A 23,894-nucleotide genomic window follows, 5' to 3' on the forward strand; every position below is an offset into this window, starting at 1 on the left:
TTTCCACACACACACACACACACACACACACACACACACACACACACACACACCTCATTAATGAAACTGTTTAGATTAAATAACGACAGAATATTCAGCTCACAAAACTCTTAAGCAAGACTATGACTAATGCTGGTAGAGGCCAATGTCAGAATATTTCAAAGCGAAATTTGACCTGTCAGGATTATGCAGATTAGCTTCTGCCTCACTCTACCCCACTCTACCCCACAACAAAACAGCTAACTCATGGGGTGAAATGAGAATAATTATGGAGGTAATCATTTTCACAGAGGGCCCACTATACTTGTCTGCTAACCAGCTGGTGCAGCAGGTAAAAGGGGAATAAATCAAAAGAGAAATGCTAATGGAGAAAGAAAGCAAAGTGGGTTTTGTTTTATTTCATCTTACTTTTTAAACATTCAATGAATAAATGATTTTAAGTGACTTGCAAATATAGCTGTTCCTTGGAAGTCTATGAATAAGAAACAGGAAAAGAACAATCAGAGTGGAAATCAGAAGGAAAAAAAATGATTTCATGATACAGAAAGAGAAAACTCTAAAACTGGACTAAATGAGTGAATAACAAAGAAAAGTAACAGATTTTTTTGGTTAAAATTTCAAATAAATTATGCTATTATTTTTAACCAGTGACTTTAAAGTCCCCACACATTTTGGAATATGTTGAATGGTAGTTTTCTTGATGGTGTATTTCCTTAGTTCCCTCAAGAAGAAAACTAGTCACAAAAAGAAATTATTTCCTCATAGAACTACTAATTAGTATTTAGACACTAATGCTCCATGGCAAAAAACTTATCAAACACTTCACAAAGTTGAACCAATATGAACATGCAGACAGATCAGTGAAAACTTATCACTAATACTGGAAAATAACTTTAAAATCTTATTTCACGTGAGTTGATTTCAATATCTTAGTTGTAGGAGAATGCTACCCATAAAAACCCTTGCTCTATTTTCTTTGGTTTCATGATGTGTCTGGGTGAGGATTAGATTTTATTTATCCTGCTTGAGAATCATTAGGCTTTCTGAAGCTAAGGACTATGCCCTTCATTCATATGCAATATTTTCAGCCATTCTCTCTTCAAATACTGCTTCATCCCCTTATTTTTTTTTCTCCTGTTGGAACTTCTTTAGACATTATGTTAGATTGTCCCATTCTAACTTCTTTGTCTCTAAAGATTTATTTTTCTTCTTTCTCTCTCTCTTTCCTGCATTCTGGATAACTTCTTCAGATTTCTCTTCCACTTATTCCTCCTTCAACTATTTCTGCTGATTATTCATTAATTTTATTTTTAATGACTACATTTTTTATTTCTCTAAGTTTTATTAGATTCCTTTCCAAATTTTTGATTTACTTCCTTATGTTTTAATTTCCTTATTTTAAGCTTTTTGTCATTTTAAACATACTTATTTTATGGTCTCCATATGATAATTATCTAGGTCTTAGGGATTTAATCCTATTCGTTGTGTCTATTGTAATAATAGGTGACTGTCTTCTGAATTTTTTAATTGGATATTGCAAACTCAACTTCATGCAGGTTAACTGTGGGAAACTAGGCAGCCTCGTTTGAAAGCTTGTCCCACCAAGGATGTTTTGTGTTTGCTTCTTCCAGATAACTCAGAGGTTTTGCTACCCTATGAATCCTTTTTATACTAATTTCTCAGTTTAGGTTTTCCCAGATCAAGTAGGTAATATTAATTTAAACCCCAAGCCAACAAGAGGCAGGAGCATAGTTACAAGTTCTTAGGGAAGTCTTATTTGAAAGGTTCTTTGTAGTCTCCCTGTGCTGATGGACGGGTTCTTTTCCTCATCTACCCCTTTGCTAAAAGTGTAGTCCTTTAAGGATCCTGGTTTCATGTTTAGATGTTGTTCCAATTACCCCACTTTGTACAAACTCAAGGCTTTGTAACCTGTTTCCACAAGGGCATTAAAATTCAAATCCCAACAATGCCCAGACTAATAACTCTTGCTCCCATCCACGGAGCAGTCAAATGTCAACTCACACACTCCTGTTTTTCAGTCTTTTCTTTATGTTTGAATCTGTTTTCCTTACTTTCCTGAAAGCTCAGCTGTTCACTTAAATGTATGTTTATTATATTTTATCTAGCATTTCTAGGTGATTTAAAACAGAAGCGTTTTCAGATTATTTAGTCAGCCATATTGCTAGAGAATGAAAAGTATAGAGAGCTGTATACATATAATTCTTATAAAATTGTATAAATTTCACATACAGCAAATGGTCAAAAACAACGGCTACACATTTTTAAGGTTTAGATTGCTGTTTAAAAAGTAATTGTATTGCAAATGTCAGATTCTACAGCTTTAAGGTTTCAAACACTATTCCCATCACAGTTAGGGGGCTATACAAGGAAAAAAACACCTTAGAAATCAAAACCAAATAAGTAATTTTCATCCTTAAAAATAATAAAAATTTCCACCCTGTCACGGTTGACACATTCACGCAAATGAACAATTATAAACTATAGTCACAGAACCTATAGGAAACCTAGACTGGAAGGAAAAAGAAACCTTTTTGATCAGTTCCACCAGTATCCAAATTCAACAGCAAAACTTCTCAGTCCCCTCTCCAGAGTATCTCCCATACTTATCCACTTGTACCCATGTACACTGTAACCCCCAGTTCAAGACACCATCATCTCTCTCCTGGACTCTGCATTAACGTCTTTACTGATACAGCTGCCTACACTCTAGTACAGGGGTCAACAAACTTTTTCTATAAAGGGCCATATTTAGGTTTTGGGGGCCATATCATCCCAGTTGCAAACACTCAACTCTGCTCTTGCAGCACCAAAGTGGCCACAGACCAAATGTACACGATGAACTCCAATGTGTTCCAAAAAATATTTATGGACACTCAAGTTTGAATTTCATATAATTTTCAAGTGTTATGAAATATTATTCTTGAGTTATTCCCAACCATTTGAAATGTAAAATATAAAAATCATTCTTAGCTCACAGGCCTTCCAAAAACAGGTGGTGGGTGGATTTGGCCTGTGGGTTGTAGTTTGCCCACCTCTACTCCAGCACCACCTCTTTAATCCACTCTCCACCCAGCATTCACAGTGATCATTTTAAAATTCAAATCATATCAGGTTTTCAATCCTCAAGATTTTTTTTGTACGCGGGCCTCTCACTGTTGTGGCCTCTCCCGTTGCGGAGCACAGGCTCCGGACGCGCAGGCTCAGCGGCCATGGCTCACAGGCCTAGCCACTCCACGGCATCCCGGACCGGGGCACGAACCCGTGTCCCCTGCATCGGCAGGTGGACTCTCAACCACTGCGCCACCAGGGAAGCCCAATCCTCAAGATTTTTAATCACGCTTTAAATGCCACAATCTTTTCGTGGCTCACTAAGCCTTATGGGACCTGGGCCTTGCTATCATTCTGCATTTACCTTGTTGCCACTCTCCCACTTACCCACTATGATCTTTCTACACCAATGTTTCCCAAACTGCAGGTTGAAACCCATTAGCAGTCATGAAATCAATGTAGTGAGTCCTAACCAACAATTTAAAAAAATGTAATAGTATATAAAAATACTGTTGTAATCCCATGGATCCTTAGCAACAAATTCACCCTGGCCAACTGTGATATATTCACCCTGGCCAACTTGAGAAAGACAGTGGAGATATGTTATAGTATCAGTGAAGAACCGCTAATCATCTTTTCTTCATTGGCATCTCATTTTATTTTCTGACATATGATGGTAAATTTCAGCATCACTGAAATGGGAGTATTAATGTCGGTCAGTTTAATTTTATAGTAACCAAATTTTCAGTTAGTTGTGAAGTACTGGAGAATTTATCTGTCAAAAAATCTGTGAAGTTTTTCAAACCAAGTTTATCTAACAAACTTTTTGACTATGGCAACTGCAACATTCTTATTGAACTATTACTAAAGACACTTAAAACAGAAGATTTTATTATTAAGAGGAAAAAGAATGATGAAGTAAAAAAATACAAAGCCATGATCAAATTCAATTGTTGGATCTGGAAATATAAATAGTGACAATACTGATTAAAATGTTAACTCTACAGCAAACTTCAAATTGGTCTGAACCAAATACTAAAAAGAAAAAAAAAAAACACATACAAGACTTTTAGAATGAAGACAATTTAAAATGTAGTTTTACCAAATGTGCAAAACCCAATATTTATCATAGACCCCAACATGTTTGTAATCACATTGTTGTGGATGAAACCTTCAAAATTAGATACTCAGAAACATGGCATGCTGAGATGTCCGTAGTACTCTGAATATTTTTGGAAAAAGACAATTATTACTATAATTTCTTAGCCATTTATGTCTGTTAATTAAGACTATTAGTGATAATGAATATCACCTGGCAAAAGAGCAGACACTGCTGCAGGAAAAATTATACTTATATCATAGAAGGTAATGCTGATTTTTTTAGAGTAAATTAGTTTATAAATTAAAAATTATTAACATATTCTTGAATCTATTAGAAGCCATGTTTACTTTGTAATTAGAGTCTGGTATATGACTTGAGATCTAATTCACAGTGATGTTACAAGTTGTATAAAACTTTAGTTAATATCAGGTATGCAGTAATACAATTTCATAAAGGATTTATTGTGTTGCTTAAACTTAATCTCACATACATTTAAATTATACATATTTATAGAACTGAAAAAGTACACTATGGATCAATATAAATTAAGCTACAAAAAATATAAAAGTATTAGTGATGGAGCAACAAATATGACCAGAAAATAAACATAGGAGTTTTTTGGGGTTTTTTTTTAATTAACAGAAGCTATTAATAACAGTGCTGATCACCACTTTATAGGTCACAAAGTTTTGGCATGCAAAGAAATTCCACTGAATCTCATAACTATACTGATATGGTATTGGAATTCTTTTAGTCCTGTTAATTTGTTTAGGCTCTTAAAAGTCACTACTTACCTCTTAGTGATAGCTTTTGAACTCATTACATATTAAACTACTAATCCTAGATCTTAAACTTCTTAGTATCATTAAATTTGGTGGTCAGTTATAAGGAAGATATTTCTAACACTGGAAGCATGGAAGAAGAGGAATTATTCTTAGGTTGCAACAATACCCATACAATAAAATTTAATCTTTTAACACCCTTCCCCAAAGTTTATAATACACTAGGTAAAGGAGTTTGGCTTGGGTTACATTTTTTTAACTGCCCAGATAAAAGACTGACTGCATACTAAGAATATCCCATCTTCCAAATCATAAATAGGCCATTTAAGTTAAATTGAGCATTTGTTTCTGCCCTTCAGACAGATCTATTAGGCACAAACATACTTTATTTCCCTTACTGCTCCTCACAAGAGCACAAGAGAGCATCTCCACTACAGAAGAAGGTACTAAAGGATAGGGATGTAGTCAGTTATTTCTTGATAAAGCACCTTTCTCCAGTGTCCTAACAAAATTAACCTGATATATAGTCAGATGATGAATTATAGAAAAGAACAGCAAGTTAAAAATGAAATAAAGAAGCACACTTCTGTAATCACTACAAAGAAATGCCAGTATTATACTACTATGAAGCAGCTAGCTGCTCAATGATTAGCCTCTTATAATAAAACTATCCACCAAGATTCTGGTGATTTAAGAGTCTTTTTTGTTAAAATAAAGATGAACCATACACTATGGCACCACTGGTGATTGGAAAAACTCTCCTGTACAAAATACTTAAATGCTTAAATACTAATGACAATTTGTGAAATGCCTGTAGAATTTTGTATATAGTACCCTCTTTACCTCTCCTTTCTGCAAAGTTTTCTTCCCTCACAGCACATATACCTCTTAACATTAGGTGTCCCTTGTCGACATAAAACTTCTTGGCAGTACCCAGTACTCTGCACTTTTTCTTCCCACGGCCATCCTCTCCAACCCCAGACACTTCAAAATCTCTTTTCAAATAGCTGTTTTTAAAAGTCCCATTAAATATATTAAGTGCTATTAAAACAACAGCTTAATATTACTTCTCCCAGAAATGTTACCCATTTCAAAAGCATGCTAAGCCAAAGGTATGCAAAGTTTAAGCAGAATCCAGGCATCAAAGCACCCTCCATACAATGCAGCAAATCAATACCACAAAGGTGACACAGATCTAGATTATCAGACTGAGCCTGACAATAAAGGTGAAATTCAGCTCTCTCCATCCCTCCCCTGACTCCATGCTGAAATTTCAAGAAGGGCCTCCTGACTTATTGCAAATCAAATTTCCTGAAAATGTTCTTCATGAAAAGTTGGCAGGGACTGAATCCAGACTGAATCCTTTCATCATTTTCCTTTTCTACACAAGAACTGATTACTGATCATCAGCAAATTAAGGGTTTAATACTAAAGCTACCATCTACTCAACAGTCACTTTCAAAGAGGTGAATCAACAACTATATTTAGCTTAGATGCTCCCTAAATAAAGGTATTAATTCTTTCTCCAGCCAGCAGGTCTGAAGTTAGACCCCTGTCTCCCACAAATAAAAGTGGCTCATTACCATACTAATTCTCAGTGTGAAAGGAAGAAGACTTGGGTGGTAAGAATCACTGCTTAATATTCCATAAAACAACACTCTTGTTTCAGCTCTTGTTTCAATTAACCTTTACCTCTGAATTGCAGCATTCTACGTCTAAAAAGAATAGGTGTACTTTCTGAGAATTTTATGTGGGGTGGGGGGCCAGACTTAGCTTTATATAACTGGCACAGGAGCCTTCAATTCACTTTTTCTTCTAAATTTTACGAAAAAGAACCGATGTTACCTTTGAGATGATTCTGACCCACTTTCAAGATCAACAATAGCCACTATTAAGTGGCCACTACCTGGATCTGCGCTTGCCTAGATCTACTGGACTAATAATTTACATAAAAGCTAGCTGTACACACTATAAAATCAAACTATAAAATCGTTTTCTTTCCTTTTTTCTTTACTCCTTAATCTGTACACACCTTTCAAAGGGTCACCCATCCACTAACACATAACCCCATCTCCACAATTTTTGCTTTAGGAATTCTCCTTAAGTGGAATACATTACGGACATTTTACATATGTAGTGTAAACTTGATAAATGAAAAAAGGATGAGAAACATAGATGTTCTACAGTGGATCTGCTCGTGTGCTATTAAAGCTTTTTACTTTTATTGGATAAACATAATCCATGGAAACCACAGTTAATAAAACATTCACAGAGAGCAAGTTTAATTTCCAATTAGTAAATCCAAATATGGATGTGTCTTTTCTAACACAAGTGATTTTCATTCATTCAACTACAACTACATCAAAACTTAGTGGTTAAGAGTACAGGCTCAAAATAGATCCTAGTTCTACTACTAACTAATGTAACCTTGGACAAAGTAATTCTAAAATTTTGCTAAGCCTCATTTTCCTCATTCATAAAATGGGGATAACAACATCTGGCTCATGGGGTTGTGAGGATTAAATGAAATCATCTATGAAAAGCCTATGTACTCTACCCCAAAAGCTGTCTCAGTCAACGTTTGCCATTTGGCTTGATGAAAGCTCCAAAGCAATAGTGGCAACTATAGCTACTTCAGGAAACTTTTCACTTTTAGATTTGGTTTGGGTAACGCTAAAAAAGGTTTAACAATATTAGTGAATATAAACGAGTAAACAAAAAAACTGCTATAACTCAAATATATATTTTTCAGCATAAATGTATACCATAAGTACATGTAAGAAATAAGCCATTTTTCCAAATCTAACCTAAGAATTCATTTCAACACACCTGAAACAGAAAATACCTATTTAATCTCACTTGTTAAAAAATGTTTTAATTTATACGGGGGAGAAAAAGCATGCATATTTACTTTCCACCCTACCCCCAAAAGCCAAATCTCTCCAAGGATCTTAATGATGTTATAAAAGGGAAACTGACGAAGAAAGACTATCAAGGCTATTTCAACTGGCACTACTGGACAGGTTACAGAACTGTCATACATTCAAACTCTTTTGACATATGTCATGCAATAATCCTAAATATACACACCATACAAGTACTTATTCGAGCTATGTTCCATGATGACATTCCTCTGTCCTCAGTTTAACAGATATATTAAATTGCCTTTCTTGACGTAATTTCTGTTTGCTTTAAAATAACCATAGCTCAGAAGCTGGGGTAGATGGAGCAGCCACTTACTAATGCTAGTATAACACAATCTGTTCCCTTCCTCTCTCAGAGAATTTTTGAAGGAAGAGAACTCAGACTATCCACTCTAGAAATACTAAATAATTTTACGTAATCCACAGACAATGATATTTATGAGGTTATAGACATATATTCTATGTTTCTTCACATTTCCAAGACTGTATGAACCTGTCCGTGGTGGACTTTCACAAATGCTTTCATAATATAATACTACTACATAAGATCATAAAAGGACTCATGATGGACAGGGGTGGACTTTGTTTATACATCAATGTGTTTTCAAAAAGTTGTGTAAATAAAATCCTATCTCAAAGCAGTAAAAGTGGTTAAGGAGGCTGTCATTTATTTAAAAAAAAAAAAACACATACAAACAAAAAAATCCTCTGTAGTTAATCTTTTCACAGTGTAAGTTGCCCTTTGGGTTTATGATTTGGAAGTTTGCATGATCCTAAACATTTTTCCTAAGCAAGCATGGCCACTGGAAGGCAAGGTGAATAAATTTAGAAAGAGAAAATTTACAGCACTTTTTTACACGTAGGAAATAAAAGCAGTCTTAGGGCAATCAATTTCCCATTCTTTTTATTACATTCATCAATAGAAAGCATGCTTAAGTGAGGAGACTTTGTTATGGCCATAAAAGTGATCGATTTCCAGATTTTTTTAAAAAACGAGAACACATTAAATATATTCCAATTTTTGCCCTGTAATTATTTTGCACTACCTTTATTTCCCAAAGACGTCTGAGGAGCAATAAACCTTCCTCTCTAATAAAAAGCATGAACAAAGTTGTTCCATAAATTTGGAGAAACTCTGGAACTTAGGCAGAATTTCTCCATAACGTGCTGTCTTTATGTCCATCTAGGATATTGACATACCTAATGCCATTCGACAGTCACTGAACACCAAGGCACCGGGTGGCTGGAGTTAAATAATACAAGTAAGGTTTTAAAGAAAAAAGAAAAGAAAACACCAGCTGAGAGCCCATAAGCAGGAGGAACCTTAAGCAAGGACATGGGATTTTTTTCGTACTGAAAGGTCCAAAACTAGACAAAACCTCTGGGCTTCCAGAAAGAAAGAACTAAAGCCCCATGCAGGAGACCAGGTCATTCAAGTGGTCAGTAGCGCAGGTGAGGCTGAAACCCTAGGGTCCCGGCCCCCACGACGCTACCTGAACACCTGACCGCACGAAAGGAGACCACGGGCAGGGCCGCCGCCCCAGGTGCGGCGCTCGGAGGGCGCCACCCGCGGCTGCTCCCGCCCGACAGCTCTGCACTCACAAGGCAGAGGCGGTGCCGAGCAGCCCGGCAGGTGCAGCGGGCGCGGCGCGAACAGACGCTCGGCGCACGAGGAAGAGGGAGTGCCCCGAGTTGAGGCTGGGGAGAGGATGAGGGGTGTGAAGGACACGGGCATCCAGAAGCAGAGAAAGGGGCCTAGCTCTCACCCTTGTCGCACGCCAGCAAGAAAAGCTTCTCATTCAGGGTGTTCTCCTCCTTCACCTCCCGCACATCCTTCAGCGCCATCACCTCGTTCGGCGACGAAGAGGAGGATGGGGAGGAAGGCAGGGAGGAGGAGGAGGCGCCCGAAAGGTCCGTGCTCGGGTACAGGGCCGCCATCATCGCGGCCCATGAAAGGGGCAGGCCAGGAGACGGGGGCGGGGCCCCCACCAGCCCCGACCCCGACCCCCGGCTGGAAAAGGGATGAGTCGTTCCCACGGCCGCCTCGGCGCGCGGCCCGTTGGCCCCGAAAGGCGTCGCCTCCCCACGGAGCCAGCACTCGCCCTCCACCGACAGCCCCAAATTGGTGGCGGCGCATGCGCGGCCCCAGGGCCAGCGCCCCCTCCCCAGCCGCCGGCGCCCAGGCCGAGCAGGTCCGCGCCCGTCCGGGGACGGCAGAGTGGCCCGCGCCAGGGCGGCAGCCGAGCGCGGGGCCGTGCCAGGAGCCGCTGGGGCCGCGCGGGGAGCGGCCCGGCCAGAGTGGAGGACGAAAATCGGTGGGAAGGGCGCTCCAAGAGGCGATCCTGCACCAGCCGGGCTCCAGGGCTCTGGAAACCGCCAACCGAGCTGCACCCAAAGATGTTCGCGGCTCTCCTCACGTCATCTTCCGCTCGGTGAGAGCTACGACTACGGGGCGGGCTCTGTGGTGGGCGGGACCTGGGGTGGAGGCGGAGGCGGAGTCCGCGAGCGCACCGCCCCCTAGAAGGCTTCCAGCCTCGGAGGAAAAGGCGAATGGCCGGATGTACCTTCTCCACCATCAGGCTGCAGGTTCGAGGTAATTTCCCCGCCGTCTAGGGTTGCACACAAGTTAAACATGCAGCGGGGTGGTTCGCTGAGCCTCTGATGACTTAACGTTTAGTCGAACCGCCCCCCCCCCGCCCTCCCCCCGTGGAACTGTCGAATTATTGCATATTCCTTTGTCCTCTGCCTAAACCAGAAAGGACCGGGCCCTCGCCACGCCACTGTGTTCATCTGTGTGTAATTATGTCGGGCTAGCTACATAATTGTTTCTAAAACTGTATTAAAAAGAAAAAAACTCCTTTGTGATATAAAATTGGCATAACATTTCTAGTGTCATACATTTATTCGCATGTAACCATTGGATAAGCACATCATTAGGATCTACTCTACGTCATAGTCCTTACAGTGGTTTCTTGTTCATCTTCACGTTTATAACTCAGATTTTAGAAGATGAGTGTTATTTAAGCAAAAGCTAACCGAAGTGCAGTAAGTGCTACTTCCTTGAATATTTTTTTTAAATTAAGCTTGTATTTAAAGCAGATTCTTGCAACTTTAAAAGCTGAGGGAGGGGGACTGGAATTGTATCTCGAATAATTATTGCTTTCCACAGCCAACTGTGCAAAAGTCTAAATTGCACCCATAGTGCTTAGCTTTTTAAGGCAATACATAAATTTACTTGAGTACATGTATTCTGTTCAGGTTGATTTGTTCCATCGCTGTCCCGGCCAACTCTAACTCCCAAATTTCCTAAGTACATCTTTCTCATCATTCACAGTGCTCTTTCGATCTTCTCTAAGAGGCCTTAGGTAGACAAGATTGCCCACCTTTCCAAACATTTTTATGTGTTTACTTCAAAACAGTTATCTATTAAATCATTTTAGCTTTTTCTTTCTTATCTCTAGTAGATCATAAATCTGCCCCATTCTCTAATGTTTAATACAGTTCTAAGTTTGTGTATTTAGTGGAATGTCAAAATTGCTCATTGTAGAAAAAAAAAAAAATTGCTCATTGTAAATCTGTGGCCAGTGAACGGAGTGGTACCTATTTGGGTTTATGGACACTCTTTGTAGTCCAGTAAAATTTTTTCCTCAGTAGCAGAACAACTCTAACCCAGGCCCATCCAAAAGTTCCAGAGTGTTTAAGGGTCAAAATTCAGATGGTTCAGAACTATAGAAACCACTTTAATCTGAAGTTTTTTCAAGCTTCTGGGTTTAGGTGATTCCTTTTCCATAAGGCTCCCACAGGGGCTGGACTGATTTCTTAGATTCAGGAGAATTCCAATTTACTTTAGGAGATAATCCTAGGAGGCATTCCAAAGTATTAGAGGGTTTTTCCTCCTTCAAAGTAAGCTAGTGTTTCAACTGTATCTTCAGAAGTCTTTTTGAATCATCTCAGATGCAGAATATTCTCTCTTGTTTCTCGGATTCTTTTTCATCCAGTGTAAATTGGGGTATTTTAAGATCCTCTATATGATTTATTTTTCATCTGTGATATGGAAGCCGATGATAGAGCTATGATGAAGGTGCAAGATTCAGAAGCAGCATGTTACTTAAAGCAACTCACCGAACCTCATATACTGAAGAGCCATCCCAACTCCAGTTGTGATGGAGAAGAGAAAATCCATTCAGATCTAGACCTATAAGTCATAGACCCTGTCTTCATCTCCAAACTCTCTACCTCTCCCTCTTAGGCCAATTTGCCTATTTCTTTTCCTAAAATGCCTGCAAGACTCTTCCTGCCTCACAGCCTTTGCACTTGTTCCTTCTACTGAACAGTTAGCATCTGGCTGCTCCTCCTACCATGCATACCTCAGCCTCACTATCACAGAGACCTGTGATAGAGAGACCTTCCCTGACCCACCCAAACTAAAAGCATCTTCACCCCAGTTCCTAAGTCTCTATCACATTTCCCTGTTAATTTCTCTTAGTACATTTATCACCATCTACAAATCCTATTTGTTTACTGTCTGTCTTTCTCCACTAGAAAATAAGATTCATGAGGCCAGAAAACTTTGTCTATATTTTTCTCAGCTGAATCCCCAGTGTCTAGTATCATACCCGGATCATAACAGACAAATTTATGTTGATTAACTCAAAGTATTTCATCCCAAACTAAATTTGTAGAAATCATGTACTTGGTCTTTCCTAAAATTCTTCCTGTTAAAGAATCATAGAACCATCTTCACTCCTCCCAAAATAATAAATTTTTTGTTGCTGTTTTACTCATTAGCGTAGGAATTTTTCTCTTTTCTTTTCTGGAAAATAAGTTTATGATAGATTAATTTTCCAAGTTATATATTTTTCTTTAAATGAAATAAATATTGACACATTTGTACATACACAGAATTTTTATTAAATATATTTTGTGAGAGAAAGAACACTCTAAAGTGCCAAATTGCATGTAAATCAGATAACTTAGTGAATATAATGGTGAAAAAAATCAAGAGGAAATGATTTAAATAATATCACAAAAGAGCAAAAACATATTTTAATCTTCATATAAGAAAACAATTATCAAATGATAAAAGGAAAGGAAATCTCTTTTGTAGAATATATTTCAAAGTTCCACCTGTTGATGATCTCATTTAAAAAATTCTCTTCTAAGCACATGAGTAGTCGTACTCTTACCATCACGTATGTTTTACTCCATGGTAGAAGGGGGGTTTAGACTACTCATTCCCAGTGAGATAAAGTGACAGCATTTTTTGTTGCACAGCAGTACTGGTCACTGGCACTAACAGTGGAAGATGAAGGAAGTAAACTTCTGAACTCAATTGTTAGCAGAATTGGTCTACTGCTAAAAAATTCAGACAAAAATAGGTCTGAAGCAAAGCTACTGCCAAGTAACATAAGCATTAACCAAACATTGCCAATTTGAAGGAAACTGGGAAAAACGTGAAAATATGTTGAATATTAGCTTTGTGTTACTTTCTACTAAAGATATTCAGTGGGCATATTCTAAATTAGGGCTAGAATATCAAAAGTTAGCATGTGTAATATGAAGCTAATAATATGGTATCAACACGTCTTGAGAGCTGTAGCCAGTGTTTGAAGTCAGTTGAAAAGTAACTATATGCACATCCAAAATGAGTATTTCTAAAAGAAATTTTCATGTACCAGATAGCTACAAACTGAAAAGTGTTACGCACCTAGTGAGGGCACAATTATTACTTAATGTTGGTTAACTGACCAATACAGTCATCCTTCAGTATCCAGAGGACTGGTTCCAGGACCCCCCAAAGGATACCAAAATCTGCAGATGCTCAAATCCTTTATATAAAACAGCTTAGTATTTGCATATAACCTACACACATCCTTGCGTGTACTTTAAATCATCTCTAGATTACTCATACCTAATATACTATGCAAATAGTTGTAAATACAATGTAAATGCTATGGAAATAGTTGCTGGCACTTGGCAAATTTAAGTTTTGCTTTTTGGAACTTTCTGGAATTCTTTTTTTCAAATATCTTTGATCACTGGTTGGTTGAATCTGTGGATGTGGAACCATTGGATATGCATGCATCAGATATGGGGGGTTGACTGTATACATACCACTTAAGAAAACCTGGGTAATTCAGGTGCAAAATATGTATATGTACACACATATTTCTCTAATAACATCTTACCAACATATATATGCTGCAGGTCATAGTTAAAGCTGTATTACCAAACCAGTACCTGTAAAGTATCGATGCAGTTAAAATTAAGTATTAAGTAAAAAGCTCCTGCTACTTATATAAGAGAATGTACTTTGAAGTTTATTCATGAGTTAGTCCTTATATATAAAAAAGTTTAATGTTAATGAACAGTACTTGTCATTTAAAAATTTTAGACAGTATAGAAATTTACAGAAAAGTTAAAGTTTTGGACCACTTCACATAGTTGGAGGAAAAAAAATAAAAGGATTAAACTGGATTATGACTCTGAATACAATTATGATCAAAATCAACACACACACAAAATCAAAACACATTTCACAGCAGGACATGCAGAAAAAGTTTTGCATTGATCATTTCTGAACCATGAAAAAGAATGAATTAGTCTTGTTTTAAAGAGACTTTCAGGAAACAATAATTTAATCATAAAATATCATCGTGAAAATGAACACACTCTTATCAGTATCGACTGGTAAATTAATTGTCAACAAATCCTAGCTAGTATGAACAGGATATTAAATTCATTAATGATTCATACAACTGTTTTGAGTATACAAATAATCTCTGGTTTTATACCCACTACATTTCAGAAATCTGTAAACTGTGAGGCATTCAATGTGTTTAATGTGGCAGAAAATCATAATAAATGTTTCATTATTTTATTTTGTTCAGTCCTTTTCCCATTAAGCATGCAAACACTGTCATAACCATCTTGGGTTTCACTTCCACGAGGTCATCAGGTAAGGCATATATCCGGGCACCGATCTTTCGAGCAACTGAAATGGCGTATCTTGAAAAGACAAGAAAAATATCTTGGTATTTGTTTTCACTTAATATACGTTAACAGAAGAATGAAACATTTTGACAAGGTTAACTTTACAAAAAAGTTGTTTGTGAGTCTTTAAATCATATTTCTCACATAAATTGTACTTAAAAATGTGAATTTTAAGGACATCATAGCCTCACCTGCAAGGATTAAGAACAAAAGAGCCACTATGTTCTAATATAAACCATAAAGGCTTACTTAGCATTGTTCAGCTTGTCCTCATTAGAAAGGTCTTCTCTCTTGATCATTTCTTGACGAACTGCATTTGGTGCAATGGCATCTATTAAATCCAAGACAGGTAAACTAGTGGTAATAGATTTGTCCTAGAAAAGAAAGAATAGATGAACATTCATAAACATCTTTTGTAAATGTCAGACCAGAAGACCATAACCATATAACTAAAAGCAATTTATAAATTTTCATTATACTTAACATTCAGCTATTCTTCAACCAACACACATCACAAACCATTTAAAATACGCTTTTCCTTTCATCCTTACAGACCTTACAGTATAGAGGATTGTCATCATACCTGGAATAAGGTTTGTGGATGTGACAATTCCTAAAGTATGCTAACTACAGTATCCATTCTGTAAAAAATAAACAACTTTTGAAAGGGAATAGGAGATGAATTTTAAGTGAATAGTTTTGCAAATTCTAGTAATATTCTTTTTCTTAGACCGTGGACTCCTAAGCCTTCACTTAATATTTTTCAGAAAGAAAAATTAAAATAATAGTGGAAAGGAACTAATATTTATAAAGGCATCATTCTTGTTGCTTTACGTGTTCAGTTTGTTTAATCCTAACAGCCTGGTAATAAAGAAATTATAATCTCTCCTTTTAAAATGAAGAACATGAAGGTCAGAAAGCTCAAAAGAGCTGTTCAGGGCTTCCCTGGTGGCGCAGTGGTTGAGAGTCCGCCTGCCGATGCAGGGGACACGGGTTCGTGCCCCGGTCCGGGAAGATCCCAAATGCCGCGGAGCGGCTGGGCCCGTGAGCCGTGGCCGCTGGGCCTGCGCGTCCGGAGCCTGTGCTCCGCAGCGGGAGAGGCCGCGGCAGTGAGAGGTCCGCGTACCGCAAAAAAAAAAAAAAAAAAGAGCTGTTCACACAACCAGTACGTACAGAACCAGTATTTGAACCCATGACTGCCTGACTCTAAACGCCCAAGATTCTCTCCACTTTGGAAGTTACCTCCAAGGCAACTAAAAATGGACAACGAAATTGTAGTAGATAGAACACTTATACTGAAGTCAGAAATCCTGGTCTGAATTGATTGTACAACTTACCAGCACTTGAACAAATTATTTGTTTTGTCTCTCAGGATGAATAGTAGCAAATGTCGCTTGCCTACCCAGAATCCACTCCTTACTACTTTCTCCATCCTACCAGAACCCACATGTTTGCTCTGTATCCATATATGGACGTGTGCTTCAAGGAAAATTAACCCCATCCACAGCTCCAAGAGTGACCCTGAATTAGTGTATACCATTATTCTCCGGGTAAGGTGATAAACTTATTCTTTATATGTATAGAGCAATACAGTGAATAACAGATATACTAATATCTATGGCATTAAAATTTCATGGGGGAGGGGAATTTAGGAAGAAAATGTCTAAAAGACTCATTAGGCAAACAATAATGAAAAAAGGTTGGAAAAAATAGTCTAAAAAAGCCAAAGGGAGGAATCCCATCTGATTGCCTCAGTGATTTATTTGGCAATCGCTAATTTAAATCACTAATTTAATTTAACTTAATTTAACGTGAGGCCCTTACTATCCAGGAAGAGCTATGGAAAGCTAGCAACACCCCTTCCTGACTGAATGAGAGGATGAAACCCCTGGCACAACCAGCAGCTATTCAATGAGCAAGAGGAAAACCAACTTTAGAGAAAACCACTTTAGATGGCAAAGCAGAGATGGACAAAACCTGATTGACATTCTTCAATTACTGGCTCAACCAATCCTAATGTCTACCCCACCTCTGGATCTTTGCTATTGTTCTGTGCCTTTACTTTTGGTTTAAATCACTTTTTCTGTTACTTGAAGCCAAAAGCACCCATTCCTAATCACTACAATCGAACTGTTACAGGATTCTTGGGAATATTAAGATAAGTGACGACATCTAGTACAGTTCCTGGCCAAAAGTGGTTCTTTTTATTTTATTTTTTAAAATTTATTTAGTAATTTTTGGCTGCATTGGGTCTTTGCTGCGTGCGGGCTTTCTCTAGTTGTGGTGCGCGGGTTTCTCATTGTAGTGGCTTCTCTTGTTGCAGAGCACAGGCTCTAGGCGCACGGGCTCAGTAGTTGTGGCTTGTGGGTTCTAGAGCGCAGGCTCAGTAGTTGTGGTGCGTGGGCTTAGTTGCTCTGAGGCATGTGGGATCTTCCAGGACCAGGGCTCTAACCCGTGTCCCCTGCATTGGCAGGCAGATTCTTAACCACCGTGCCACCAGGGAAGCCCCCCAAATGCGGTTCTTAATAAATGTTTGATAAAACAATTTGAAGCCATGTGAAGAGTACAAAGTTCTTTTTTGGGGCCATGATCTAGTACATTTATTAATTTTAGAAAAATTTATATTCTTCATTTTCAGGAATGTTCATTTTATGAAACAGATTTTGGGGGGGGAAGTAGAAATAGAGGGATAAAAATAATTAGGGTCCTTAAGTCTATATGATGCTGGTAATCCAGATCTGGTTTTTGGGCATCTTTTCTATTTCTGAAAAACTCTCACACATACGTTCTCAATGTGTAGCCTGCAGACCGCCTACATGAAAATCACCTGAGGTGCTTAGTAAAAGCACAAATTAATCCTTGCACTCAAAGTAATGTCAGATTATTTGTGGATGGGGCTAGGAATCTACATTTTTAATAAGCTTTCTAGAAGACTCTAATGTACACCGTTATACTTTCTAAAATTAAAGCTTAATATGCATGTCATTCTATAATAAATTAAAAATTTCTGTGTGCTTACTTTTCATATATTTCTATGGTGATTCACAATCAGACAAGTGGCTTAATTGTGCTATATTTTGCTTAATTATTTGCATATTTATGAGGGTTTTTTTAAGTTTGAGGAAAATTGTTTTGTTTTTTTCAGCTTTATTGAGTTAAAATTGACAAATAAAATTGTAAGATACTTAACATGTACATCTTGATGATTTGATAAGATCCCTCCCATCTAATTAATACGTCCATCACCCTCAGTTATGTATTTTGTGGTGTGTGGGTGTGTGTGTGTGAAAACATTTAAGTTCTACTAGCAAATCTCAGTTATACAAAAGAGTGTTAACTATAGGCACCATGTTATATATTAGATTCTCAGACCTTATTCATCTGAAAGTTTATATCCTTTTATGGTATTTTAAATATTTCTTAACTTAGATTTAGGAAACAAGGATTTTCCCACCTGTTTCCTTTGATTCACCTTGAGAAAAACTTTTACTGAGTTGAATGAAAAATTTAAGTTTCTAAAGATGATATTGGATCCCTTATCTTCCTGTTTCCAAAAAAACAGGCCTATCTTTCCAGCTCCCCTGATTTGCATATTATCAGTGAAAGACATTTTTACTGCAAAAAGGGCAGGGGTTATTGTAAAACCCTTGGTTTAGTATATAAATACATTTTCATAGTTTTTCTTTCACTTTCCTTAATCATATAGAAATTACTTAAGCAAAAAGAATTTCTAGAATATTAAAGATAACTAGACTAGAGTTTGGCTTGATTTTCTTTTTTTTTTAAATTTATTTATTTATTTATTTTGTTTATTTTTGGCTGTACTGCATCTTCGTTGATGCACGTGGGCTTTTCTCTAGTTGCGGCGAGCGGGGGCTACTCTTCGTTGTGGTGCGCAGGCTTATTGCTGTGGCTTCTCTTGTTGCGAAGCACGGGCTCTAGGCGCATAGGTTTCAGTAGTTGTCGCACACAGGCTCAGTAGTTGTGGCGCACAGGCCTAGTTGCTCCACTGCATGTGGGATCTTCCTGGGCCAGGGCTCGAACCTGTGTCTCCTGCACTGGCAGGCGGATTCTTAACCACTGAGCCCCCAGGGAAGCCCTTGATTTTCAAGTTAGTGTGTTGTACCATCTCTTCTCTTAATTTGATATATATTACTAGTAGGACATTCCATTCCATTGTTCTTCCTGTCATTTTTGAAAATAAATTTGAGTGCTTTATGAATCATCCACAAATGCACAGTGTTGTGGCCGCCAAAACTCCCTAAAAAAATCACAACAGGAACCTCTCCACGATGCCCTTATATATTGGCAGGACCAGTAGTGTAGTGTAGTAAGCTCCATTTATTGACCCCTTAATGTGTGCCAGGTATGACTGAGCTATTTACATGTGTTAACTTATTTAGCTTGACACAGACCCAGAAGATAGATACTATTAATACCTCCCTTTTAAATATGGGGAAACTCAGGCATAGGGAAATTAATAATTTGCCCAAGGTTACATAGATAACTAAATGTGAGCCAGAGGTAAAATCAGTTTTATTCATCAAGAGATGTAACCCAGCTATTAGTATAAACTGCTAAGGTTTCTGGAAAACACATGCCCGCCTCACATGCTCCCTATTCTCCTTAGCTGATTTCTGTAGCACTGCTAACACCCCATACTGTGATTCCTGTTTTCTTATTTGCCTCCTTTCCTAAACAGTGAGCTCTTTGAGGGCATTCTGTAGTCACAGCACCTAGCAAAGTACCTGACACGGAGTAAGCTTTGAATATTTATGGAATGAATGAGCAGTATGTCACATAGCTAAGAAGTGGCTAAGCCTGTGTCAAACCTGGGGCCATACAACTCCATAGCTTGGCTTTCAACCTGCAGTTAGATCTGGATATGAAATCCAGCTTTCTGCTTAATAGTTGATGACAGTGGACAAGTTATTTAACTTTTCTAATGCTCACCTTTTTGCTTATAGAGTTGAGAGAATTAAAAGAAACAACAATGTGTAAAATGCTTAGCATAATGACACATATAGGACTCAATAATTGGTAATTATGATTATTGTTATTAGCTGATATACCACCTCCTCATCTTCTTGGTGAGGAAAAATTACTTTGCAACTAAAACGGGTAAATTTGTCTTTTCTAAAATTTCTGGGTACAACACTGCCTTGATTATGATTAATAGGTTCTTACTAGTACCACTTATCATAGCTTTCAAATATAACACACTGAGTTGGAAAAAACCTCCCCAGCCCAACTATTTTTTAGCATGCACTGCTATATTTCTTATTTATATTCTGTTTAAAGGTTTTATTATCAAGCATATATACATGCTAAGCACTTGTGCAATTTGTTTCTACCACCTCAGTTCTAGTAAAACCAGTCTCAAGTCTGCTTTTCTCTGTGAGCTCTCTCCCTTAAATGGGTTGTGTACTCCCATTTTTCAACTCTCTCTTCTATTCAACTGATCACCAAGCTTGTAATCCTAGTTTTAATGTCTCTTTTCATGCAACTCTTCATTTCCTGAAAATTACCTCAAATTCAATAAGCTTAAAACTGAATTCATTGCCTTTTTAGAAAGCAGCTGCACCTCAGACATCCCCATTTTTGTTATCAGTTTTCCAGTTACCCAGGCCCCAAACATCCAGTTTTAACTCTTCTCTCTTTCCTGCGCTTCCCTAAGTCAAGAAGCCAAACCCTACCTGTTCTTTTGCAAATGACTATCCATTCTTAAAGTTCCCAGTGCCCATCTGCATCACCCCCCCAGGACCCTTATTACCTCACACCTTGAGTTCTGCCTTAGCGCTTTCCTCGCACTGACACCACTCTCGCTCCAACCGGTCCTGCCCCCTACCTTCAGAACAGTATTCCTATGCTTACGTTACTCCCCTTACCAGTATCCTTTTTAAGGCCAGATTCCTCCACAGTCTTGGCCCAGCCTACATCTTGCACTATATCCCTTAGGAACAATCCTGTCTAGCCAGACTATTTCTCCTAACCTTCTCAGACTTGCCTTTATTCAAGGTGCACCCCTTCTAGTTTATTACTACCCTCTTGTTCTCCACCAATTCAAATCCTGCCTCCATCTCTGATGCTCAAATAAAGTCCAACTGTCTCCACTAACCATTCAGTTGGAAATGATCAGTTAGATTTTTCCATAATATTAGTTGTATTATTTCTTTGGATTTTAACATTTACCCTGTAGGATTGTTACCTTCTCAGTTATACAAATTTTGTCTTTGAAGTAAATGGCAAACACTCTGAGAGCCAAAATAATTTCTTACATCTTTTTTTTTACCAAAAATGTTACTTAATAGTTAGAGCTCAATAAATATTTATTAATGTGCTTCTAAATATTTTCTCATTGTATTTACTTTAATGATATACATGCTTGTTATTTTTCACAAATTAATGTACAAATGTATATAATTTCAGTATAACAATTTTAAAGAGTAACTGTCAATTAGAGAGTTTTATATGTCCCCTTTCCCGTTTTACATTTTAAGTTGTGTTTTATATCTAAAATATATAAAGACAAATCATGGACTAAAAATTCTTTTTTTAAAAAAAAATAAGCAACAACAAAAACTCAATGTCATTAGTTCCTTCCAAGATGGAAAAGAAAGAAACACAGTTGAACTAGGACTCAGGCAACATCTCTGCCAACATCCAGCTGTCCACTTTGGGGCTCAGTTTTTGGTAAAGAACAGAAGATTGAATTTATCAATTTCTGACATTTCTTCTGCTCTACCATGTTGTCAAACATATATAGCAAAGGCAAAGAAGAAAATAAAGATGGTTAGGTAACTCTTGCGAGAGCTTAGGGTTTCATCTATTTGCACTCTTATTTCACTAAAAAAATACAAATTGATGGGTAATTTTTCACATATCATAATAAAATCACAAACACAAGGTTCACTGAATGAATGTGTACAAGCAGACATGCTTATTTGTAGCTAATATCAGCTTGCATGCAAAAGCAAAACACAATGGAAATGCATGAGAATTAGTCGGTATGTATGTGCAGACTACATTTTGAGTGCTTTATGAATCATCCACAAATGCTCAGAAGTGAGTGTTAAGTGTCATTATGAAGCCAGATGACAAGATTTTTTTTTCCTACCAGTTTTCTCAATTCCCACTTGAATCGGTTTGGCTGGCTCTGTTATGCCTTGGAAATGATGTCAATACAATTCTGAGACTGCTGCTAGGGAGCACAAAACATTATAGGTCCTATATAAGCAATGTCTTTTTATCTTTCTTTTTTCATTTGACAATTGGATTTTTGGCTCAATTTCTTTTTTAAGATTAGATTACTGAAGTCCGATAATATTAACTTGCATTTATACTCAATAGGATAACCAATCAAAAATATAAGAATTCAAACTGAATATTTCTGGTTTACACATGCCAAATAATTAGTATGGCTAAGCTCATCAATTATGTGTTTCTGAGATACAACATTGATGTAATTCTAAACCTAAACCAATGTAATTCCCAATAAGAATTCTTTCTTAAACTTAGTTTCTTACCCCCCCCCCCAATTTTTAAATAGCTTTTGATTACCTTGAAGCTGGAAATAAAAGTATTTTTGTTTGCACTTTTAAGAGTCTGATTGACCCATTCAATGATAATTGCATCATTTACTTTTTCACCCTCTCCAAGATCCGATAACACATTCAACGTGTACCTGTAACAGAAGAGATGCATATTTAAGACTGAAAGGGGTAAAATTTGCTCTCACATCATTTATATCAATATTTAGATGAATATTTAAGAAATATTTCAGTTCTAATAAATATTTCTCATTTTAGTCTGGTAAGCTCTAGTACAGAGCTTAGTAATCAGAAGCAAAAACTACTATATGGTACTTTTAAAAATTAAAACAACTCCTTACAAAGCAGTGTTTCAGAGGCATTAATAAATGTAATTGTGTTTCTAGAGACTGACCCACTTTTAAAACAAAATATAATTTGTAAAAAATTTATTATCAACAATAAATCATTATATTTCACATTGTATGTTTATTCTGTGTTTGCTATTCTTCAAAAATAGCTAAAGTTTTAGTTCAGTGACTTGTTGAAGGAGACTGACAGTGATGTCACAAACAAACCAGCCTTTACCTTCTCATCAGCTGCCACACCAATGCCAGGGTAAGTGTGGAATTCCCTTCATTTAAGTCCTGCCCAGCAATGCCAACCAAGGAGAATTTGGCCTTATTCTTCCCAAGTTCCACTGCATAGTTACAGTTTTCGATCTGTAAATAATAGTAAAAGTTTTGGTATAAAACAAATTTTTTAATATATTTCTTAAATATGCCAGCCTAGTTCAGTCATCTGAAAAATAATTATGATGACACTGAAAATTTATATGACAGAATATCATTTCCTAATAACCAGTGAAATTAAGGAAATAACTATTCCCATTTTATAGTTGAACATATCAAAGCACTGAGGGGTTAACCTAGATAGAGAAACAACTGGCTGAAAAGTTTAAAGATCCTCTCTTACTCTAAAAAGTCTTGACTGTCCAAGATTACACAGCTGATTAGTGGCAAATCTGAGACTAAAAACCCAGTTTTCTGCATTCCATCAATAGAGGTACTCAATGTTGTTTTGTCTACATTTAAAATTAAGGAATAGAGAAATTGTTTCATTAAGAATCTAACTTCATCTCCAATATTCTAGATCTCACTCATCCTTTAAAATTAAGCTTTTAGCTAATTTTCTTCATCAGAGGATTAAGCTTAACTGTATCATCTGCATGCCTTGATGAACTGCCAATCATGGTTATTTTATAATGCTTATGTACCATCTTCTACTTATATTTAGCATTTTATGAACTTTCTTTTGCCAACCATACATAAGCTCCTTTTAAAGGGCAAAAACTATAAATTGTACAAATCTGTATCATACTCTCCCCACCCCTAGCCCAGGACTCAGCACGGTGCCCTGTATACAGTAAGAATCTGATGAATGAACACGAAGTAAATTATCTACCTAACTACTTCTTTCCAGTGGTATAAGTACA

At 37.3% G+C, this 23,894-nt stretch overlaps 2 protein-coding genes across 6 annotated transcripts in view; both read right to left on the reverse strand.

Moving 5' to 3' along the window:
• The window catches only part of TRPC1 (transient receptor potential cation channel subfamily C member 1), a 63,954-nt gene extending 53,645 nt beyond the window's left edge, over positions 1-10,309 (reverse strand). For 2 of the 5 annotated variants that reach the window (XM_004278216.4, XM_004278215.4), the window contains exon 1: positions 9,644-10,309. In XM_004278216.4, the coding sequence (XP_004278264.1) occupies positions 9,644-9,818 (175 nt within the window). In that variant the 5' untranslated portion in view covers positions 9,819-10,309. Of the gene's footprint in view, positions 1-33; positions 4,580-9,643 lie in introns of those variants that run through there. The other 3 variants (XM_049709828.1, XM_049709827.1, XM_033402775.2) reach the window with 3 other exon arrangements.
• A 4,048-nt stretch (positions 10,310-14,357) lies between these two features.
• Positions 14,358-23,894, reverse strand: part of PLS1 (plastin 1) — a 104,508-nt gene continuing 94,971 nt past the window's right edge. Inside the window, exons 13-16 of the mRNA XM_012536142.2 lie at positions 22,988-23,121; positions 22,431-22,554; positions 15,120-15,244; positions 14,358-14,885 (exon numbers count right to left, since the gene is read on the reverse strand). Coding sequence (XP_012391596.1) covers positions 14,750-14,885; positions 15,120-15,244; positions 22,431-22,554; positions 22,988-23,121 — 519 coding nt within the window. The 3' untranslated portion in view covers positions 14,358-14,749. The remainder of the gene's footprint in view (positions 14,886-15,119; positions 15,245-22,430; positions 22,555-22,987; positions 23,122-23,894) is intronic.

This window comes from Orcinus orca, chromosome 5 (genome assembly GCF_937001465.1).
Source record: "Orcinus orca chromosome 5, mOrcOrc1.1, whole genome shotgun sequence".
Classification (NCBI taxonomy): Eukaryota; Metazoa; Chordata; class Mammalia; order Artiodactyla; family Delphinidae; genus Orcinus; species Orcinus orca.